This window comes from Somniosus microcephalus, chromosome 1 (assembly GCF_052327205.1).
Source record: "Somniosus microcephalus isolate GS21.2 chromosome 1, FLI_Smic_1.0, whole genome shotgun sequence".
In the NCBI taxonomy this organism is placed as follows: domain Eukaryota; kingdom Metazoa; phylum Chordata; class Chondrichthyes; order Squaliformes; family Somniosidae; genus Somniosus; species Somniosus microcephalus.
The window spans coordinates 392,011,142-392,033,281 of NC_140987.1; the positions used below are offsets into that span (position 1 = coordinate 392,011,142).

The 22,140-nt window shown below is 45.5% G+C and overlaps 1 protein-coding gene across 1 annotated transcript; it reads right to left on the reverse strand.

The window, feature by feature from the left end:
- Positions 1–487: 487 nt before the first annotated feature.
- LOC147125097 (uncharacterized) lies at positions 488–20,615 on the reverse strand. Its single transcript, XM_085997299.1, has 9 exons — positions 20,339–20,615; positions 20,131–20,235; positions 9,734–11,416; positions 8,133–8,232; positions 5,585–5,733; positions 5,068–5,180; positions 4,013–4,102; positions 3,788–3,910; positions 488–1,452 (listed from the first exon to the last, which is right to left on the reverse strand). The coding sequence occupies exons 1-9, from the start codon at positions 20,403–20,405 to the stop codon at positions 1,285–1,287; spliced, it is 2,598 nt and encodes an 865-aa protein (XP_085853425.1). The 5' UTR covers positions 20,406–20,615; the 3' UTR covers positions 488–1,284.
- Positions 20,616–22,140: the final 1,525 nt, after the last annotated feature.

Sequence of the window (22,140 nt, forward strand, 5' to 3'; positions counted from 1 at the left end):
CTGCCTGAAAGGGTGGTAGAGGCAGAAACCCTCACATTTAAAAAGTGCTTGGATGTGCATTCGAAATGCCGTAACCAACAGGGCTACGGACCAAGAGCTGGAAAGTGGGATTAGGCTGGATAGCTCTTTGTCGGCTGGAGCGGACACGATGGGCCGAAATGGCCTCCTTCTGTGCTGTAAATTTTTATGATTCTAAATTTCTATGATTCTAACACATGTTACTTTCCCTATGGAAAGGAGGGAACAACTCAAGAGGGCCCAAGGTAGCTGTTTTCCTAAAAGCGCAGGGTCTCACTGATGGTGTCCATGAAGCCATCAAGACACCCAATAACAACCCATCACTCCACTGTAGGGCCTGGAGGAAATCAAGATGTAAAAATTCAGCATCAACAAATGCTATAACCTGAGAATGAAACCCAGTTCTTCATTCAGTAATACAATGACTATCAGTTACTTCACTGGCAAAAAGTACATAACAATAATTCAATTATAAGTTTTTTAAAAATCCATATTTATTACAAAATGTTCATACAAGACAAAGTACAATAAATATTGCATCTCTTCATTTTCCAATTTCAATTTGTTTTTTTATACCACAGGGACAAAATCATCCAATGGTTACTTCCATTGAATACAGGGTAATGGATTCTTCATACAGTTTAACTGCTCCATACTGAAAAAGACAAAATTGGCCACACCCCCAGGGTGAATTAATCACCAAAGGGAGTTTACTCCAATGCATGTATGTGTAGTGTATCTATAATTTGTATTGCTTTAAATCAAAAGTAGCTTTACTATTATCCACCAGGAATGATGAGCTAAGGTGGTATAGCAGCTCTTATGAAGGACCTCAGTTACATCATTATATTACAGAAAGGGCCATTTGCTGCAAGAAAGTTGTATTATGGCCTGGAGTTTCTGCTCAATTGCGCTGGGTTTTTTGGCGCAATTCGGCTGAAATCGGCATAACTGGCGCAAAAGATTGCAGAATTTTAAGCGTAATTTGCGTCAAATTTCTGTGATCTTTTGGTGCTAGTTTTAAAAGCATTGCGCTGCCTCCCTTGTTCAACAGATTGTTCATACTTGCGGTCTAGGCTCATTAAGAATGGCCACTTGGGTGAGGCACTGGAGAGTGTCAAGTGCTCTTAGTGTCTTCAGGAAAGGAGGGAAGAGAAAAAGGAACCTGTGAGGTGGCTGTTCAACAGGTATTGGAGTTTATAAAAGCATATTCAACTATAAACACAAATATAACTATTTACATATATCTTCAGTAACGTCTGTACATTACAACTTTTGATCCTCTTCTTCCTCTTTTGTGAAAGCAGGATTATCATAGCTATTTATGGCCTGTGGCTGCCGAAGTGTGCTAACTTCTGAATGATCCTGGTTGAATCCACCGTTAGTATGGCCCTTTAGATGTTTCTTCTGCACTTCTTCAAACAACTGTAAGACCTTCAGTCAAAATGTAAGTAGCTCATTAACAGGCAAATACTAAACACTGCGTTTAGACTTCTAGGACTGAAGTGATACTTGTACCCAGAATAAATATTTTAAAATGTTCCTGTGTTGGTTTAGTGAGTAAATATGATACCATGCCCTACACACCAGATGTTCCTGGGTTTGATTCCTGGTTTCTGATGATTCAGCGCTTCTCAGTTGGGGGGCATGGGCACTTGGGGATCACAACCAGCTTTAATGCCCCTGGCCTAGAAAGGAAACAAATATAGCCAGGGTTCTCACTCCCGACTGCTATTCAGTGTGGATGTGAGTAGGATTGGATTTGGTTGTGATGGCCTCCTTAGAAGTCTGCTGGCACTCCGGAGTGGTCACTTGGGTGGACTATCAGTACCCATTGGACTGTACCCCAGCAACAGAAAGGAGCTTCAGAAGAGGATGGGGAAAAAATGACAAATAATTATACTTTCAAGAATACTCGTGTTGTGAAGCTATTGTACATGCTTGTTGCCATTGCTATATTGCAAACAAGGCACATTTAACAGTTGGGGCAATTCATTTGGTCTTGATCCTTGGGTTTCAGTTGGGCTGGGGGAGCAAGTGGTCCTGCTGAGCTCGTATCACTGTTCAATGGGGGTTTCTCCTCATTTGGTTAAAAACTTTCCTCAAAAACAATTGCAGTTTTTTGGTTCAATAAATCAACTATGGCTTTAAAATTACACAACGAGTTAGATAAACATAGAAGATAGGAGCAGGAGTAGGCCATTCGGCCCCTCGAGCCTGCTCCGCCATTCAATGAGATCATGGCTGATCATCCAAATTCAGTACCCTGTCCCTGCCTTCTCCCCATATCCCTTGATCCCTTTAGCCTTAAGAAATATATCCAACTCCTTCTTGAATATATTTAATGAACTGGCCTCCACCGCCCTCTGTGGCAGAGAATTCCACAGGTTCACCACTCTCTGGGTGAAGAAATTCCTCATTTCAGTCCTAAGTGGCTTACCCCTTATCCTTAGACTATGACCCCTGGTTCTGGACTCCCCGGCCATCGGAAACATCCTTCCTGCATCTAGTCTGTCCAGGCCTGACAGAATTTTATAGGTTTCGATGAGATCCCCTCTCAATCTTCTAAACTCCAGTGAGTATAAGCCCAATCGACACAATCTCTCCTCATACGTCATTCCTGCCATCCCAGGTATCAGCCTGGGTGAATCTTCGCTGCACTCCTTCCATGCAAGAACGTCCTTCCTCAGATAAGGCAACCAAAACTGCACACAAGTATGTGAGTGGGCAAAACAATGGTAGGTGAAATGTAATACAGCTTACGCTCTTGCATTGTTCCCTGGAAACTCAGCGTAAGCTCGAGGAACAGCACCTCATCTTTCGATTAGGCACTCTACAGCCCTCTGGACTCAACATAGAGTTCAACAATTTCAGATCATAACCTCGGCCTCTATCACATATATATATTCTTCTTTTTTTTAATCCACACTTTTTGTTTTTTCTTCCCTCCCTTCAGCTGTCCTTCATTCTGCCAGCGCAATTCACACCCCATCTAGAGCCATCCTTTGTTCCTTAACCTGTCCCATTTCCACCTCCCCTTGCCTTGAATATCTCTTAATGTCTCTCAATGTCTCTTAATCTCTCCTGCTTTCTATCCCATCACTGACCTTCCCTTTTGTTCTTTCATTCCCTCCCCCTTTTCCCAGCCCCCAAACTTGCTTTCCATTTCCTGCTTTTTTTCCAGTTCTGATGAAAGGTCCACCGATGCTGCCTGGGCTGCTGAGTATTTCCAGCGTTTCCTGTTGTTATTAACCACAAGACTGATCCTAGTGTCAAGAAAGTGAATTTTGGGGAACCACTGGAGAAAACTCGTACTTTCCAACCTCTAAAGGAAGGCATCTGGGAAGTGATCTTATATAGGTATATACAAGACAGTAAATAGTATGGAACAAGTACATCTGGAAAATTACTTTAAACTAAATTATGAGAATAGGAAACAGATTAAATCTAGTAAAAACTAATGTAGTACAGATATCTTGAAGTTCTTCACACTGAGTGCTGGATATATGGAATAGAGTGGTGAGGATGAAAACCCTGGAAGCATTTAAGTATCAATTGGATGATAAAACAGGGGGGTGGACTTTAGAGTCTTTCTGGATGTATAAACTAAGCTGAGTCAAATGGTCTTCCTTATTTGTAATTCATTTGTAAACCTTTAGACTTTCACTTTTAAAATGAGCCCCAATTGTAAGACAACTGCTTTAAAGCCGCTTTCAGAACAAAATATGTTACATTAAAGTAACAGGACATTATTATTTGTAAATCATACCTGTGATTTGGGCACAAGACCAACTCTAAAGAAACCCAGTGTCCCCGTCTCTATCTTGGTACAGTCCACAACTGTAGAGGCAATATTCTCAGGTGAAGGCCCATCGCACAATACACCATCAACCTGTACCAAGGATAAACAATTTTCTATGAGTAAGTAGCTATAATTTTACACATTAGAAAAGTTTTTTTAAAAGTCAAAGAGTAAGTTGTAAACAAACACTACCTTATCACCAAGTTTGGCATAGACTTGATTGTGGTGAGTGGTGTCTGCTTCTCCTGTTGGGTTTGCTGATGTCACTGCTATAGGCCCCACCTGCACTTGTACAGAAAGAGATTAGTTAGTACATCCCTTATCCTTAGACTATGCAGCCCTATGCTCAATCCCTGTTCTGTGCTCATTTCAACCAAGGATCCAGTAAGGGCTCAATAATGAACCTCGGCACCCAGGCAAGTGAGGGGAAAATCAGTAATGGTTCTTGCTCATGATCATGACTTCTGCTGAAAAGTGCGGAGGCTACATGAGGCCTCTATCAGGCCCAGATGAATTTCATGCTCCTCCAAGCCCCACAATAATTGGTGGAAAAAAATCACCATGTTTTCAAAACGGTCTTCAGTGGTCTCTTTAAGGGACGGTTGGTTTGGCCGCTCTATGTTCATTTCCACATGTGTGAGGCTTGAGCAGAGCACGTTCTGCCCAAAATATCATCAACGTCCTAAATTTGTCACAGGACCCCGATTTAAATATATGCATGGGTTGTTTTCAGCTGGAGTGCGGGCTGCCAAAATTGGGGCCTGCTCAAAAATTGCAAAGGGTGGAAACTCGGTGGTGTATATATAATAAAATGGGATTTAAAGGACAAACATAAGCTTCAACCTCATTGTATAGGGCATTAGCTGAATCCATCGTCTGATATCCATTATTTTGTGTGTAATTCAGAAGTGTCTTTTTTATATGCTACAGACTTTGGAATAGGACCCAGTGTCATTGCAGATTCACCTAGTATTACCACAGTTCAAACCATGCAGCACAACAGCATTTTAGTGAAAATTGAGAGATATTTCAAAAATGGCCCCATGAAATTAAACAATAATGTGACCAGAACTAATTATTGCTTCACAGGTATGAGCCTTTCCCATTGAAACAAGCTCAGAGATTCTGTAAAAGTTGCCACTGAATTGAGAGATCAAATAAGGGCAATAAAGCATTTTTAAAAAATCACCAATTATACTGTGCATACTCAATAACAAAAGAACTATTTAGAAAGTTAAGTATCTCACCTGGTCAATGAGATGTGTAGTAACAGCGCAGTCTGGAATCCTAATGGCAATGCTCTGAGGAGTTCCAATGTATTTATCTGCATGTTTCAGTCCGAATAAGTTCAACCATTCCCCTTTCAATGATAACATCATTTGTTAATAATTATTCTCCCACATTTATTTAACTTAGATTTGGACACATGAACAGTGTGCTATTGCAGCATGGAGTGCTGACATCCTAGGACATGCATTCTAACAATGTGATACATCCATGGAATGTTCCTGTTCTTATCTTGGCATACAGGGAAATTTTCAACAGAGGTGAGACACTTTACCAAACTGAAAAAAATAGCAGTTAGCAAGTTCTCCTAGGCCATACTCTCATACCTCCAAGAAGCTGGCTGAAGAGCAGCACTGAGAGAGATCCAAGAACAAATTGCCCATCTGCCATTTGAACTGGAAAATTACACTTGACACAGTCGATGAGGGAAAAAAAAATCAGGATGGGAGAATATGGAAAGTAGCAAAGGGGTCTTACCTCTGGGGATGACAAGACTGATAGACGAAGGCCAAACTGTCTGCATGAAGTCCCAGAGTAGAGGGTTCAACAGATGTTTTGCTGGTTCTAGTTGTGCTAAGTTGGAGAGCCATAGAGACATTGGCCTCTCTTTGGCCTGTTTCTTTGTGCTGTGCAATAAAAAAGGAAATAAAATCACTTGCCTATATTGGGCTGGATTTTGTGAATGGAGGCGAGTTGGAGGCGGGACTGCTGCTTGTTGTGTCAATGTCCCGACTCCATCCTCGCCTGACCAACCAGAGGAATTATCCCCTGGTTGACCTTGTTAAGCCCGTCCTGCGGGCTCAGCAGGTCAATTAGGAAGGAAGTCACTGACAGAGCACATCAACGTCAGACGTGCTATCTGTCAAGACTTCTTGAAAGAAGAAATGTCAGCGTTTGACAGCTCTGTGAAGCTGTCAAACACTGATGAGTACTTGTGTTCAGGACTCATCAAACCTTTCAACATTGTTGATTTCACATGGCTGTTGGTTCGGAGGATCCAACAGCCAGTCTGTGAAATTGACAAGGAGGATGTCGGCTTTCCTGATCTAGCGCGGCTGAAGGCTGTAGGAAGAAAACAAGGTAAGTGAACATTTAAAAAAACTTATCACTCACCTTGCATACTTACCACTCCACACTTGCACCCATCACTCACCTCTACATCTTACTTCCAGGTGCCTCCGACCGCCGCAGACCTCCTTCGTGTCTCCTCCAACCCGGCGGAGTTCTCCGAGGTCGGGAAGCCTTCACCTGTGAAGGTAAAATGGCACTAATCCTTTTTTCTGCCTGATAACTAACTGTTAACAGGCAGATAAAAGGATTAAATGCCTTTTCCGCCTCCAGGAAACGGGACCCGAAGCAGCACATCTTCCCTACTCCTGGCAAAAGGGCACAAAGGCGGGATGGGGGCGGCTTTGCAACCCGCCCCCACTTTCTCCGAATTTACCGGCTGTCCCACCTCCGTGCCCGCCTCCTTGGGGCTTGGAAAATCCAGCCCATTGTGTTTGCCTAATCCGTTCTTATAAATCTCAAAACATCAAAAGGCTGCAACTACTTATATCGGGAATGGCATTTGATGCGGAAACCCAGCATAAGCTCGAGGAACAGCACCTCATCTTCCGATTAGGCACTTTACAGCCTTCCGGACTCAATATCAAGTTCAACAATTTCAGATCATAACCTCGGCCCCCATTACATTTTTACATATATTTTTTATCCACACCTTTGTTTTGTGCCCTTCCCCCTTTTTTACTCTCCCACATGGCAGCTGTCTCTCATTCTGCCAGCGCATTTCACACCTAATCTAGAGCTGTCTTTTGTCTCTTTACTAGTCCTGTCACCATCTCGTCTCGTTTTGAATACCTCTTTATGTCTCTTCACTTCTCTTTTGTTCTTTCATCCCCATTTCCCAGCCCCCAAACTGGCCTTTTAATCTGTTTCATTTCCTGTGTTTTTTCAGTCCTGACGAAGGGTTTCGACCTGAAACATTGGCCCAGAAATTCGGGTCGGGGGCTTCCCGCGGGTGTAAGCCCTCGACCTGCACTTATCTAGCGTGCCGGCCGTTGAGCTGTGGGCCCCCGTGGAATTCCGATCCTGGGCCTGCTCCAGCTACCGGCGTGCAGTGCTTGCGTATCCCAGGGGCGCAGTTAGTTCGATGCGTCCCCATGGATCACGTGGGCCATGGGGAGCCAATCGGAGCAGGGAAATGCCCATTCATAAGTTTGACAGGAAGAGCTGTCAAAACTTAGAAATACTACGGGCCCCAAAACATCACTAAATCTTCAAAAACATTTTTTTTAAATCACATTTTTTAAATAAACTATAAATTACATATTTTAAACAATAATTTAAATTTTTGAAAAAAATAATTTTATTTTCTAACGGGGCTAAAAATAAACTTACCTTGCTTTAAAGTATTTAAAAATAATAAACCTGTGGAAAAAATGTTTTAATTTTAATTAATTCACCACTTACCTTGTAAAAAGCAGGCCTTACGCCTGCTTTTTAAATGTGTAACTTCTGCAGACTTACCTTCCCGGGAAAACCTGTAAAAAAAAACTAAGTTCGATGCGCACGCGCAGCCTCTCCCGCACACGCGTTCGAACTCTGAACCCCTTCTTTCAGGGGAACTGAAGTGCCGGTTTCCCGTGCATGCGCAGTGCATGCAGGAAACCGGCACTTCCATTGGGCCTACGGGTGGGTACCCCGTGCGTACTCACCCGTGGAGACCCGAATTTCTGGGCCAATGGCTCTATTTCTCTCTCCACGGATGTTGCCTGGCCTGCTGAGTTTTTCCAGCATTTTCTGTTGTTATTTTAGATACTATATTTCTCCAGTTGAGTATTCATGCTTTTAATCTCAGTATTTATTAATAAAGAGCAGCAAGTCATCCCCAATATAACTGCTGTTTTCTGTGTCCAAATATAGTAAACATGTCTTTCAAGGTATATTACTGCGATGACCTGTCCCCTCAAGCACTGAAGATCGCCCCCAAAAAATAGAACACCCACTGCAAAAAAGTTCCTACTTGTAAGCCTTTTCCACAGCATCAGGACGATTACAGGCTGCCACCAACACGTACACAGTGTCTGTTGGAATACCACATGCACCTCCATTTTTCATAATCTCTGCAGAAATAAGTTATAAAATAAAGAAAACCCATCACAAAGCTGGAAAACACTGAGCAGTAAGTGTCTTATCAAAGTACAATTCTTACATTTTTTTTGGAATAGGTGATTGTAAGGTGTCCTGAATGAAGGTTATGAAGGGAATTGGCAAGGCTAATCCTGGTAAATTGATCACTACGGTGAAAGGTGCTAACTACCAGGAGGCACAAGTGAAAAGTTAAGAAGCTAGGTGAAAGAATGGAAATCAGGCAAAATGTTGATGGAAAGAATCAGAGATTAGAAGGATCCCATTGACCCATCACACCTGGGCCAATGCAAACTGTTCAACTGGAGCTATCTACTCTAATTCTATTTACTTGCCCTTTCCTCATATCCTTTCATATTCTTCCTTTTCAAATACATATCTAATTACCTCTTAAATGTTATGGACACATTGTGCTGCACATTTCATGTTCCAACATCCCCCTTCATTCTTCTAGTGATAATCCCTATGTCCCCTGGTTATCAATTTGACAACAAATGGAAACAACCTTTCATTATTTTCTATTTATAATTTTGAAAACCTCTATTACAACTGCCTCCTAACCCATTTTTTCAGTGCAAAAAGGCCTAATGTTCAAGATTTTCTTCATAACTATTACCTCTTATAATTCTAGTAAATCTTCTCTGTACCCTTTCAATTACTCGAATATCCTGCCTATTCATATAACTGATGGATTCCTTCAACTGTGGCATAACCATTGTCTTGTACAAACGTAACATCACTTCCTTGCTTTTATATTCAATGTCAAATGTATAATATTTCAGTTGCCTTTTTATGGCCTCTTCTACCCTCCCCCCCACCTTTACAGATCTATGTATCTGCATGCCTAGATCTCTTTATTCCTCCACTCTTAAGAATCCAACCATTTAGGGTATTTTTCTTTCACTGTTCTTTTCCCAAAATGTACTACTTCACATTTCTGTGCACGCAATAACATCTCCGACATAACTTTCCACCCTGCTAACCTTTAATCTTTTTCTGTAATCTTTCTTACATTTTACCAAGGCCCTAATTTGGTATCAACAATAAACTCAGATTTCATTTCTCTTATGTCAATTATATAAAAGTTAATAGACTTGTAGAATAAGTTACCAGGGAAAGTCACTGAAGCAGACATTACAAGTAGGTTCAAGAGACAACTGGATACCTTTATGGAAGGTGTTTTTAGTGTTCCTAATAATTTTTATGATCCTATAATATTATTTCATGATTTCAAATATATTAGGAAACACACCAAATGTAAAGCAGATTTAAAACTAACAACCTAATAATTAAGTTTAAGTAATTGTTTTTTTCAGAATACAGCTCTCTGCCTTAGAGGTTTAATTTAAGGAATATCAGTGCAGAAAATAATCTTGTAATATAGGTTCCACTGTCTATCCTTAAAGATATGAACACAAAAATAAATTGACAGAGTTTGTACTTTACATTTTTCTTAAGTGTTCTGCTAAATCTTACCTGCAATTTTTCTGACTGATGTGGCTTTTCTTGAAGGCAAATGAGGGCACATAGCGCTGCCCTGCCCAAACCCACACAGGTTTGCCCAGGCATGTCCCATGGGCAACTGGGGGCTCTCAAAGCTCTGGTTAAAGAGGGTGGCCAAAAAGCAGTAAAAACTAACCAAACCAAAAATGATGGTGACCCCAATATCATATCCAAAAGGATTTGAATTTATGGCATCCAATAGAAAGCTGATCAGGATCAATTGAAAGCTGAGAGAGAAGGCAAACCACACTATGTTAAGAAAGATAGTCCCTATCACCACAAAGCAATTAAAAAGCAGGAAGCAAATAATCCCTACAGCAATACCAAACCCCCTAGTGGAACCATAGAGACCACCGTATCTGGTCAAACCCCAGATTATCCATATTAAACCATATAGAATGAAAGCACAACTTTCCAAGGTTTTACCCCGAGAAAAAGAGATTGAACCACACAGAATCTGCAGGACTCCCCCAGGAATGATTATCCAGGGCAGGACCACAGTGGCTAAAGGAGCAGAAGCATTGACGGATACAGTGATGGCAAAAGCAGCCACAACGTTACAGGCATGAGCTAGAATCTCAGCATCTGAATATCTGGAGTAGCCCAAATAAGGGCTGTGGGTGTCTTTGTCTGACTTCAGAGTTAATGTATTCATTCTAATGAGTAAACCCTTTACGATCCCTTGTCCAGTGGGAATAGTGAGGGACCCAAAACTATTGAAAAGGGAAATTAAAGTTAAGCAAGCAGATGCCACAAATATGGCCACACTGACACCTTGTGCACCACCATGAAAAAAGCCAATGGGGTGAGCTGCCACTGCTATACAATAGGAAACAAAAAAAAGCAAATAAATTCCATCAACAAGGCTTTTACTAGTCATAAACAGAGCCAGAATGAAAAAAAGGACAGCAAGAACAATAGGGACTGGAACTGGAAAGAAGGGTTGGTTGTCTTGCCAGAGCTTGTAAAGAAAAGCATAGCCCTCTGCAAATTTTAATATAGAGGTAAGACCAAAGAATGTAGCAGTCAGGCTGTCAATGGCTCTGTAAGACAAAACACAAACAACAATTTGATAGACAGCTGCTGTCCACAGCCAGGGGACCTGGCCAACAAACAGATTGGAAGTTACACCCAAAACCTGGCATCCTAACACACTGGCAGATAGCATGTTTGTAATGTACCCCAGAGCCACTGTGTCATTTGTGAAGAGGTTCTGGGGCTCAGATTTCAGATGGGAATTATTCTTGGACAGATCAGTCCCTGGGAAAATAATTTTTCCTTTACTTAAGAAGGCAGAAGCACGGCCCAACCCAAAGTAAAGCCCTATAAAGGAAACAATCAAATAATTTGAAGCTACTGCAGAATGACCAAAAGATTGATCATATAATGCAGCAATTTCATGGGCGGTAGCAAGAGAGATAGCAAAAGCAATCATAGCCAGAATCACTTCCTTTTGGATTAACCCCACCACCCCGATGATGAAGAGCCCCAAGACGAAAGCCGAGTAGCCGGGGACCAGTGCATTCCTGATCCCATCATCTTGAACTATCTTCTCTCCGATCAAGATGTGAATAAGGCCGGATCCACACCAGAGAGCTGACAGGGTCAGGCACAGGTTCACAAATAACATAGCATGACTTGAACACTTTCTTACACCTGCAGAAAAACCAACCAGAAAAAAAACAATAGTAAAGGAGTCTGCATAGGCGTCACACCCATACATGTACACATATACATTGAGTTACATTGAGTGTATAGCACACAAACAGGCCATTCGCCCCAACAGGTCTATGCTGCCGTTTATGCTCCACACAAGCCTCCTCCCACCTTTCTTCATCTAACCCTATCAGATTCTATTCCTTTCTCCCTCATGTGCTTTTCTAGCTTCCCCTAAAATGCATCTATGCTATTGGCCTTATCTACTCCTTGTGGTAGAGCGTTCCACATTCTTACCACTCTTTGGGTGAAGAAGTTTCTCTTGAATTCCCTATTGGATTTATTAGTGACTATCTTATATTTATGACCTTTAGTTTTGGATTCCCCCACAAGTGGAAACATTTTCTCTACGTCTACCCTATCAAACCCTTTCATTAACTTAAAAGACCTCTATCAGGTTGCTCCTCTTTCCTAGAGAAAAGAACCCTAGCCTGTTCAGCCTTTCCTGATAAGTATATCCTCTCCATTCTGGTATCATCTTTGTGAATCTTTTTTGCAGCTTCTCCAATGCCTCTATATTCTTTTAATAATATGGAGGCCAGAACTGTATACACTATTCCAAGTGTGGTCTAACCAAGTTTCGAAGCAAGTTTAACATAACTTCTTTGCTTTTCAGTTCTAGCCCTCCAGAAATGTACCCCAGTGCTTGGCTTGCTTTTTTTGTGCCCTTATTAACCTGCATCACCACTTTTAGTGATTTGTATATCTGATCCCTTTTCTTCTCTACCACGTTCAGTCTCTTGTTATCCTAGCAGTATGTGGCCTCCTTATTCTTCCTACCAAAATGCACCACCTCACACTTACCTATATTGAAATCAGTTTGCCAATTACATGTTCATCTGGAAGCTTATTAATGTCTTCCTGTTGCATTCTTCCTTTGTGTTAACTATACCTCCCAATTTGGTGTCATCCGCAAATTTTGATATTGTACTTCCAATTACAGAGTCCAAATCATTAATGTAAATTGTGAACAATTGTGATCCCAGCAATGATCCCTGTGGAACACCACTTCCCACCTTTTGCTTGTCTGTGTAGTTATCCTTAACCCCTACTCTCTTTTCTGTTTTGTAGCCAGCACGTACACAAACATGGACATATGTCTTTAATGGGCCCACATTCCACTTTTTCACTCTGTTTCTTAATATATTTATAAAAACTTATACTGTTAGCTTTCATATCCTTTGCAAGTTTTTTTTTGTATTCCCTTTTTGCATCTCATTATTTCTTTGCATCTCTTTGTTGCTTTTTATAGTTCTCCCAGATTGAAAGATTTGAACTTTTTCTTGATTTTGTGCAAGCCTTTTCTTTGAGTTTGATACTGTCTGTTACCTCATTTGTTGACCATGGTTGCTCAACTACAGTAGAGCCGTTGCCTTTTAGGGGTATACACTGCTTTTGTATTGTACCAAATACTTCATTTCATTTCTTATCCCTTCGAAGTTTGCCTTACTTAAACTTAAAACCTTAGTTTGTGACTCCCACTTCTGCCTTTCAAATCCAATATCAAATTTAATCATATTCTGGTCACTATTTGCAAGATGTTTCCTTACTGTCAGATTGTTAACTAATTCTGGTTCATTACTCATCACTAAATCCTTTCTTATCTTCCTCCACTGATATAATGCATGAGACCCTTTTTGGTTTGTTGCTGTCTTTGTCTATCCACTGATTAGCATTTTATTCCATTTAGGATTAGTTTCCCCAACACTTGTACACACACACTCACACTCACACTCACACACATACTCACACACTCTCACACATTCACACACATTCACACTCCTCATACACACACACACACACACACACACACACACACACACATTCACACACACACTCACACTCCTCATACACACACACACACTCACCACTCACTCACACACACACACACATTCACACACGCTCACCACACACACACCACACTCACCACTCACTCACACACACACACACACACTCACACTCACACACGCTCACCACACACACACCACACTCACCACTCACTCTCACACACACACACCACACTCACCACTCACTCACACACACACACACTCACACTCACACACGCTCACCACACACACACACACCACACTCACCACTCACTCTCACACACACACACACACACACACTCACACACGCTCACCACACACACTACATTGAATAGACCAAATAGCTTTCTTCCATATAAAACAAACTTCAATTACCATTTAAAATTACAACCATAAATAACTTTAAAAAATACAGGACTGACTTATTAGAAATTAATATTAAGAGCAAACCAGTCAACTTGCTTAGATAAGATACTTTCTATGGCAAAGCAGCCTAAATACAAATTTGCAGTTGGAGGTGGGGAAGAGAGGTGATTGTTAGATGGACAGGTCTGAGACCTCACTGTACATGAAAACAAACTGGCTTTTAGCCTTAACCATTTTGCAATCAGAGCGATAGATCCATTTTAAGTACTTTTTAATTTCATGTCAGCAGGTTAATGTCTGAAAAATAAATCTTGCCAGCACGTTAACAATGGATGTTCAGGCAGCTCAGTGGCAAAATCAGGGGATTTTTTTAAACAAAAAAGTCTATCCCCTCCCCCCCTTTACCATTAATTGTGATGATTGATACCCTGGTGCACTGAAGACACAATTACAGCTGTTTAGAAAGATAGACTTGCATTTATATAGCACCTTTAACAACCTCAGGGCATCCCAAACAATTAAGTACTTTTTGAAATGTAGTTACTGTTGTAGGAAATGCAGCAGCCAATTTGTGCATGGCAAGCTCCCACAAACAGCAATATGATAATGACCAGATAATCTGTTTTATCAGTGATGGTTGAAGAATAAATGTTGGCCAGGACACCAGGGATAACAGCCTAGAAATTCAGTTAAGGCCCGCCAGCAGGCTAACGGCCAAAAGTTAGCACTGCGCGCGGAGCCAGGTGCGCCCGTCAGATATTCGGCTTTTGCGCCCCAAGTCGGAACCGGGCGCTATTCCAGGGTGTGCCCGCCCCCGCTTGGGGCGCTGAAACTGAATTTCTGCGCTGTAGGCCCCGCTGCGCCACCCGCTGCGGAGCGGCAGGCTGCGGTACTGCAGGCCTCCTCCTTCTCTTAAGGGGGAGGTGCCTGCAACAGCGAGATCGCCGCTGGATTGTGCCGGCAAATGAGCCCGGCACCACGGAGAAGTGCCGGGCTCGCGGAAAGCAGCCGGCAATGCCGCGGGGGGGGGGGGGGGGGGCGGAGGAGGCCGGGGAAGGAGGTGCGGGCAGGCGGCTGCCGAAAAAGCGGCCGGCTGCACCTCCACCTTAAAGCGCCCCAGTACGGCCCCGTTTTTCAATCGCTGTTTGCGGCCGCTGCAGAAGAGGCGGCCGCAACTAAATATGGGGTTTGGGCCGGAAGCGGGGCTGAACCGGGGCACTGCGCACACCGATGACGTCATCGGTGTCAGCGCAGCGCTACCGGCTACCGCCGCCATTACCGCAGCGCTGAATATCAGCGCACCCTCTTACACTGGCGCAGAAACCCTATTTGGGCGGTAACTGGGCGCAAAGCCCACTGAATTTCTAGCCCAACCTCGCTGCTCTTCTTTGAAATAGTGCCATGGGATCTTTTACCTCCACCTGAGAGGACAGACAGGGCCTCAGTTTAACGTCTCATCCTAGAATGTATTTTGAAATGATGTAAATTAAATGGCTTAAGAGGTGCCATGGCCAGCGTCCACCTACCTTCAACAATACTAGAAAACAGTGGGCTATAGCCACTTTTGTGGCGGTAAAGTCTGGCGGCCGCTAAAGTTTGCGCCCGGCGCAAAGTCGAGGCCACTTCGCCGATATTCAGTAGCATTGCCCTAAGAGGTTGCTGCAGCGCTAAAACTGGCGATGCACGCCTATCTTTAGGCGCTAAGCCGGCGGTGCTGAGCGATACCGCCGAGGCCGGGCGCAGCGCAGGTGCGGTCATTTCTTGATTGACGGCAGACCCGCTGGCGGCGGCCATCTCTTAAAGGGGGAAGGGTCGAGTTGTTTGGCTGCCACGCCCTGGACACTGCAGCCCTCCAGCTAGGCCTGAGCACTGCTGCTGCACCTATTTAGCGACCAGGACGATGCAGAAGGCCCGGGAAAGAGCGCAGCGCTTTACTGAAGCTGACCTGAGGCTGCTGGTTTGCGCTGTGGAGCGAAGACGCCATATTTTGTTTCCAGACAGTGGCAAAAGCCGGTGACCAGCGTCTTCCACCAAGCCTGGAGGGATGTCTCCAACAGGGTGACATCCAACAGTGTGGTTGGCAGGACTCCTGTACAATGCAGGAAGAAGTTTAATGACCTCACTAGGATTGTCAGGGTGAGTACCCTTTCCAGTGTCCTCCTCATCCTTGCATGTGCACCTCACGTTATGGGCAAAGGGACCTGAAAGGCCTAATGGCCAGCCCTCATCCAGCAGCTATGGGACTGGCATGACCATCAATTGCACATTCTGCACTTTACACACTGTCCAAGCTATTCCACCATGGGAGGCTGTGCAGACAAGATCAGGGCTACACACCGTACTTAGAGGCCATCCTTTCTCTTGCAGGCCAAGCTGGCTAACAACAAGCGTAGCCAGCTTGCGACCGGGGGAGGCGGGCCTCAGCACCATGGGCTCACCGACCTAGACCAGCGCGTGGAGAGCATCATGGGAGTCCGTGTCATTGGCCCCGTTGCCACTGGAGATGCCGACCCTGTTCTGGGCACCAATGGTGAGGACATGACCTTTTGGACCTCTCTCGTTCCACTTGCGCATCAGATCAACATCCTTTGCCACTGTCCGACCAATGCGGTGAATGACACCACTCATGCTGCCCTCGCTGACGCCCTGTCCTCACTCTAAAGCTACTGTTGTGCCTTCCTGCTTTCAGATGGTGAGGCGCCAGGTGAGGAGGAGGTCCCTGAAGCTGCCAGTGTCAGCCCCTCGGAAGAGGAGGAGGAGGAGGAGGAAGAGGAAGGCGGCCCATCAGTGGCACCCTCAGCCGCGCCAACCCATGGCGATGTAGGGGACACGTCTTCCCTGGAGGGGAGCCTGGGGGAAGGGTCGGAGGGGAGTCCAGTTCCTGGGCCCAGCGGCCTGCAGCAACGCGGGAGGGGTGGGGAAGCTCGGCGGCCTTCTCCCCAGAGGGTGAGTGCGGCCTCCAGTCCGGCGATGGTCAGCGCAGAGGAGGTGCGCCTCCTAGAGGAAATGGCCGTCGACTCGGAGCGCAGGCACACGGAGCTCATGGGGGTAGTGGCACGGATGCCTGACGCCATAGAGTCATTGGCTAAGAGTGTCAAGGAATTCGGGGCATCACAGGCCAGAAGTCTGGAGGAAGTCGGTGCAGCTCAGGCCAGGAGTCTGCAGCAATTCGGTGCAGCTCAGGCCAGGAGTCTGCAGGAAGTCGGGGGAGCTCAGGCAGCTAGTAGCCAAATGATCAGTGGTGCCGTCCAGTCACTGGCTGGTCTGATGCGGTCACAGACCAGGGCAACACGGGCACTAACTGCTGCCACACTCACTGCGTCAGCCAGGCATCGCCAGGGCACCCGCCGCGCTGCAGCAGCACAGCGGTCTGTCCTTCAGCAGATTGCTGCGCTTGCTGCAGTGCTGGCCCGGGCGAGTGCCAGTGTCTCAGGCGACCAGCGAGCGCCTGCCATCAGCCAGCTTGCTCCCATTCCTGCAGCCGCCACTGCCACTCCCCCAGTGGAGCTGCCACGAGCTGCTGGACAGACTGATGCTGCCCAGCCACAGCTGCAGCAGTCACCAGCCGGCCCCTCGGCCAGAGCTCGTCTAGGCCGACCCCCAAGGGCATCTGCCGTCACGCCATGTGCCCCTCAGGAGCCTTCCCCCAGCCTTGCTGCAGCCACTGGGCTCACTTTGAGGAGGAGCAGCAGGGCGGCCAGGGGCCACACAAAGATGGCCAAGGCATCGCCCTCGCGGGCCAAAAAGTAGAATGTGTGGGCAGTTGTGTTTGTTTTTTTGAGGCCGAGAATTGGATGTTTGTTTTTTGAAGGCCGAGGATGTGATGTTTGTTTTTTACGAAGGCCGAGGATGACGGCCATTTTTGTTGCACTGTTTTGTTAATCCTCCCCAGGTTGTGGGAGCGAGTAATGTGTCTGACTGTTTTTTGGGGGTTTCTTCTGTTTTTGTTTTTCATGCGGGAAGGGCACTGAGTTTGTGGAATAAACCGTTTTCTTTATTCAGATTGTCCGTGTTTGAACTTTAAATTTTTTGTTGCCTTAACCGGCTGAGGGCTTGCGGAGCGGCTGCATTCATGTTCTTTCATTGGCACAAGCCATTCCCTGACAGGGGGCCTAGAACCTACGTTCAATAAGCCGCCGACGGGTGGCCCTTGCACCGTGTGCCTCCCTCCTGTGCTGGTCCTCCTCCTCCTCCTCCTCCTGCTCCTCCTCCTGAGGTGGTGCTCCAACCTGAGGTGGCAGTGCCTGAGTCCTGCGGATAGCCAGGTTGTGCAGCATGCAGCAAACGACGACGAAATGGGAGACTCGCTCCGGCGAATACTGCAGGGCTCCGCCAGAACGATCCAGGCAGCGGAACCGTTGCTTCAGGACGCCAATTGTTTGTTCGATTATGTTCCTGGTCGCTTGATGGCTCTCGTTGTATCGCTCTTCAGCAGGGGTCCTGGGCGCGCGGAGCGGGGTCATGAGCCAGGTACACAAAGGATAGCCTTTGTCCCCGAGAAGCCATCCTCTTGGGTGAGGCTGTGCCTGGAACATGTCAGCCACAGTTGTCTGTCGCAGGATAAAGGCATCATGGCTGCTGCCTGGAAAGCAGGCATTGACAGCTAGGATGCGCTGCCTGTGGTCACACACCAGCTGTACGTTGAGGGAATGGTAGCCCTTCCGGTTGCGGTAATCCTCGGCATTCTCCAGGGGTGCCCGCAAAGCCACATGCGTGCAGTCAATGGCGCCCTGCACCATGGGGAAGCCCGCTATTCTTGCAAATCCCATTGCACGCTGCTGCTGCTTCTCCAGGGTCATGGGGAAGGAGATGAATTGACGTCTCCTTCTGAAAAGGGCATTGGTCACCTGGCGGATGCAGCAATGCACAGCGAACTGGGAGATGTTAGCAATGTCCCCAGCAGCCGATTGGAAGGAGCCGGTGGCATAGAAGTTCAGAGCCACCGTCACCTTCACTGCCACCGACAGAGACGTCCTGCACCTCAGCTGTGGCTGCAGATCTCTCTGAAGCAGCTGGCAGATCTCTGTGACCACCTCCCTTCTGAATCGCAGCCTCCTAACACACTGCTCGTCAGACATGTTGACATAGGAGAACTGCTGGCGGTATACCCTGAGTGGGTAAGGCCTCCCTTGCCGACGCCTGTTGCCCCCTCTGCGTCTAGCCAGGGCTGCCACTCTTTCACGGCGTCTGTGAGCCCTTTGGACGTAATGCTGCAAGCCAGCGTTGACAGTCCCCATAATATGCTGGCAAACAATCAGATATCAATGAAGGCAAAGAGAATTGCAAAGCTGTGGCCTGAAGCCAGAAATACCTGTCCTAGTGTTGGGCCAAAGCAGTAAGCTCTCTACCTTGGTCTCTCTCCAAAAATCCGTCTCACAAGAGTGAGTGCTGCAAAATGGTTGCCCTTTATAGTGCAGGGGAAGTGCCCTTTAATTTGCGCTCCCCGTGGCCCGCATCGGCTGTGCACCGTTCCACTCCACAGTCGTTAGGGCCGCCAGGCGCACAATGGGGCGGCGCGACTGAAGTTCCGGTTGGGGGCGCACAAAGGGCGTTGCACAAGGAAATGACGTCATGATCTGCGCGCGCAGCTGAGCGCGCGCAAAGACTTTGCGCCGGCGCTAAATGTCTACTGAAGTTGGGGCGAGGCGCAGATCGCGCTGCGCCCGGGCGCTAAGCGCCTAGCGCTCGAGATCTACTCCTCCTAAGGAGCTAACGGCTGGCGCAGCCAACTGAATTTCTAGGCCAGTGAGTTTTCAGGACTATCACCCTGCTCCTGGCTTGCACAAATCCCCATTTGAATTGTAAACTCATGTAGATAAATCTTAAAGTATCAGGTGTAGCTGCCCCCTGATGGTTGAATTGGGAAGTTCATCACCTGATGTAATGAATCATACAGACCAGGAAGGTCACAGGCTCTAGTCCTGGTCTGTTCTAAGTTAGCTGATCTTACCTGGGGTAGAAGTTGGAGCACGACAATTGAACTCCTGGGCTAGGGTGGAGGAAACAAGCATAGCTTCTGCTCAATGTTCAGTGACCGCTGCTTAAAAGTGCCATGTGTAGATTTTGGGTGAGAACACGGCTGTGATTCCTGCTTGGTTAAATAGTCTGTTTATATTGTTTAGACTCGCACAAGAAGGCAAGGTAAAGGAGGGCTCGTGACATTGGAACTGCATCCCACCAGGAACTGGCACAGAAGAGGGGAGAACATGGGGGGAGGGGGGCGGGGTGCGAATAGAAGATCAAAATAAATTGCAATGCCTGGCGTGATTGCTCTTTCAGTGAAAGTGTCCCAAATAATGTTTTTGTGCCCCATACTCTGTTCAGGAAAGCATTAGGACACTGGAGAATGTGCTAACCAGAAAACAGAGAGAAGTTACACTGCAATACAACAGACTGGAATGCCACTAACTATAACGAATCTGCTACGATTGTTGTCAGTATTTGTAGCATACTGTTCCTTACCACTATAGCCTAGAAGAGCCGACACGATGAGTAGTAAAACCCCTAGAGCCGAGCTGGGGATCAGCTGGACTGTGCTGTAGTGATTCACAGTCAGCAACAGCGCACCTGACACACAAAAGGAAATAAACAAGGGATTTTTAAGAATGCAAGAAATTTGGAAGAAAATAATTTGATGAATTAACTAGAGCAATTTATTTTCTGCGCTTACCTGCACATGTACTGAGAATCCCCACGGAATAGTGCAGAGTCTCGGTGGTTCCGTGTTCTTGCGACATCTCAAGGTCTGGGAGTGTATAGATTTGTTGAGAACTCGCTGTCTGAGCTGAGCTCTGTGAAATGTGATAACTCTCTTCAATATTTTAGAAGGACGCCTGTCTAATCTCTGTAATGTACTGCTACTAACTTCCCGATCCCCGCGTTAGCCTGCCTGCTCCCTTATATCAACTCTCCACACCCTCCTTTCAGAGTCCCAAGTCATTGGATATGCAAATCCGACAGGGAACTTCCAATGAGGTGTTTCAGACACGCTGTCATCATTTTCATAAAGGAATTTTTTCGACACAAAAATCCTTTTGTTTACAGAGCTTTTAAAATCGTGATTAAAGTGAAACGATATTTATAACAGCCTGGCGTCCGTTTTATAATTAAATAGAACAAGGAATCTATTAATTATAGAGAGACGGAGTTACATCTGAGGTGCGAGACATCTCATGGAGAAAATGTTAATAATAAATAGAGGGAGTGCTGCTGTTTCAGGGGAGCTGTAAAGATGAGCAGGAAGGAGGATCAGTAGGGATTAGCAGAAACGTCAACCTTTACTGAAGGAGTAAAATCAGCGGCAGGGTTTGGCGGCAATTTTTATATACACAAGGAACTGAAACAAAAAATGCGCGCGAATTAACCCATTAACCGATGGGCGAGGTCCTGCAACTGAAGCAGCTCCTTCACCCAAAGGTTAACCTTCCCTCCTTTACATTCTGGTCCACGAGCTATGTCTTCTTTTATTTAAGATTTTCATCATTTGCGGTTTTATCTCAAGAAAGGGAGAATGTTAGAAATCTGAAATAAACCAGATAGTCGAGCTGCGGAAACGTACCGTTTTCCCATTAAACCCAGTGTCGGTAGAAAGGCTAATGTTAGCATTAAGAGCAAAGGGCTCTTACTAATAGGACCGGGGTGATAGAAAGGATGATACTATTAGGGTTATGGCTGGGCAGAAAGTACAGCCTCTATTGGGGCACAGCTGCCTTTTACTAAATTCCCATCTTGTATTGGGAGGAGCACAGTTATTTCAAGGAACGGACTACAAGTAGAAAAGTATTATCAAGAGATCGGCGCCAAATACCGGATTCACATATCGGCGTTGGGAAATCGATCCCATCTCCTCGCTCTCAGTCTGTAACTAAATTATTAATAAATAATCGGGACCTGATATCAAATTGTATTACAGAACTATTGGACAAGGGCTGGAAAATAACCTCTTCGGCCAACAATGCGGAAGAAACGACTACATTGATACTGAGAGCAATATCATTTACCCTGTCTTTGTATAACGTTAATTAATATTTCTTCCTGGTCTGGGCGAGAGCTAGTGATCCATAAAATTATTTCCGACAGCGGCTGTCACGACAGTAAAGAATACTTGCACTAAAGCTATAATTGTAGTTGCAATTTAAGACTGTTTCCTGAAAACGGAAAGAATCCGATTATAAATGCTGCTGAGGAATAATTTAAAGTGAATCCTATTTTCCCTGCACGACATCCCAGTGCACAGTGGCGGGTTTAGAAAATATAGTAAAATATTTCGCATCCCAATCCCTGCTAATATTGCTGAAAGCTTGTGCAAAGCTGCAATATATTAATCATCAAGTCTTGGACTGGAATCATACTGCACGGCGTGCGAACACAACAGCGCGCTGTAGGGTCGCTATGTGTGCTGGGTAGTCTCCCGTGTATAGTGCCACGTTTGCATTGATAAGTCCCCCAAACCGTGCGAAAGTGGCAGTGTAA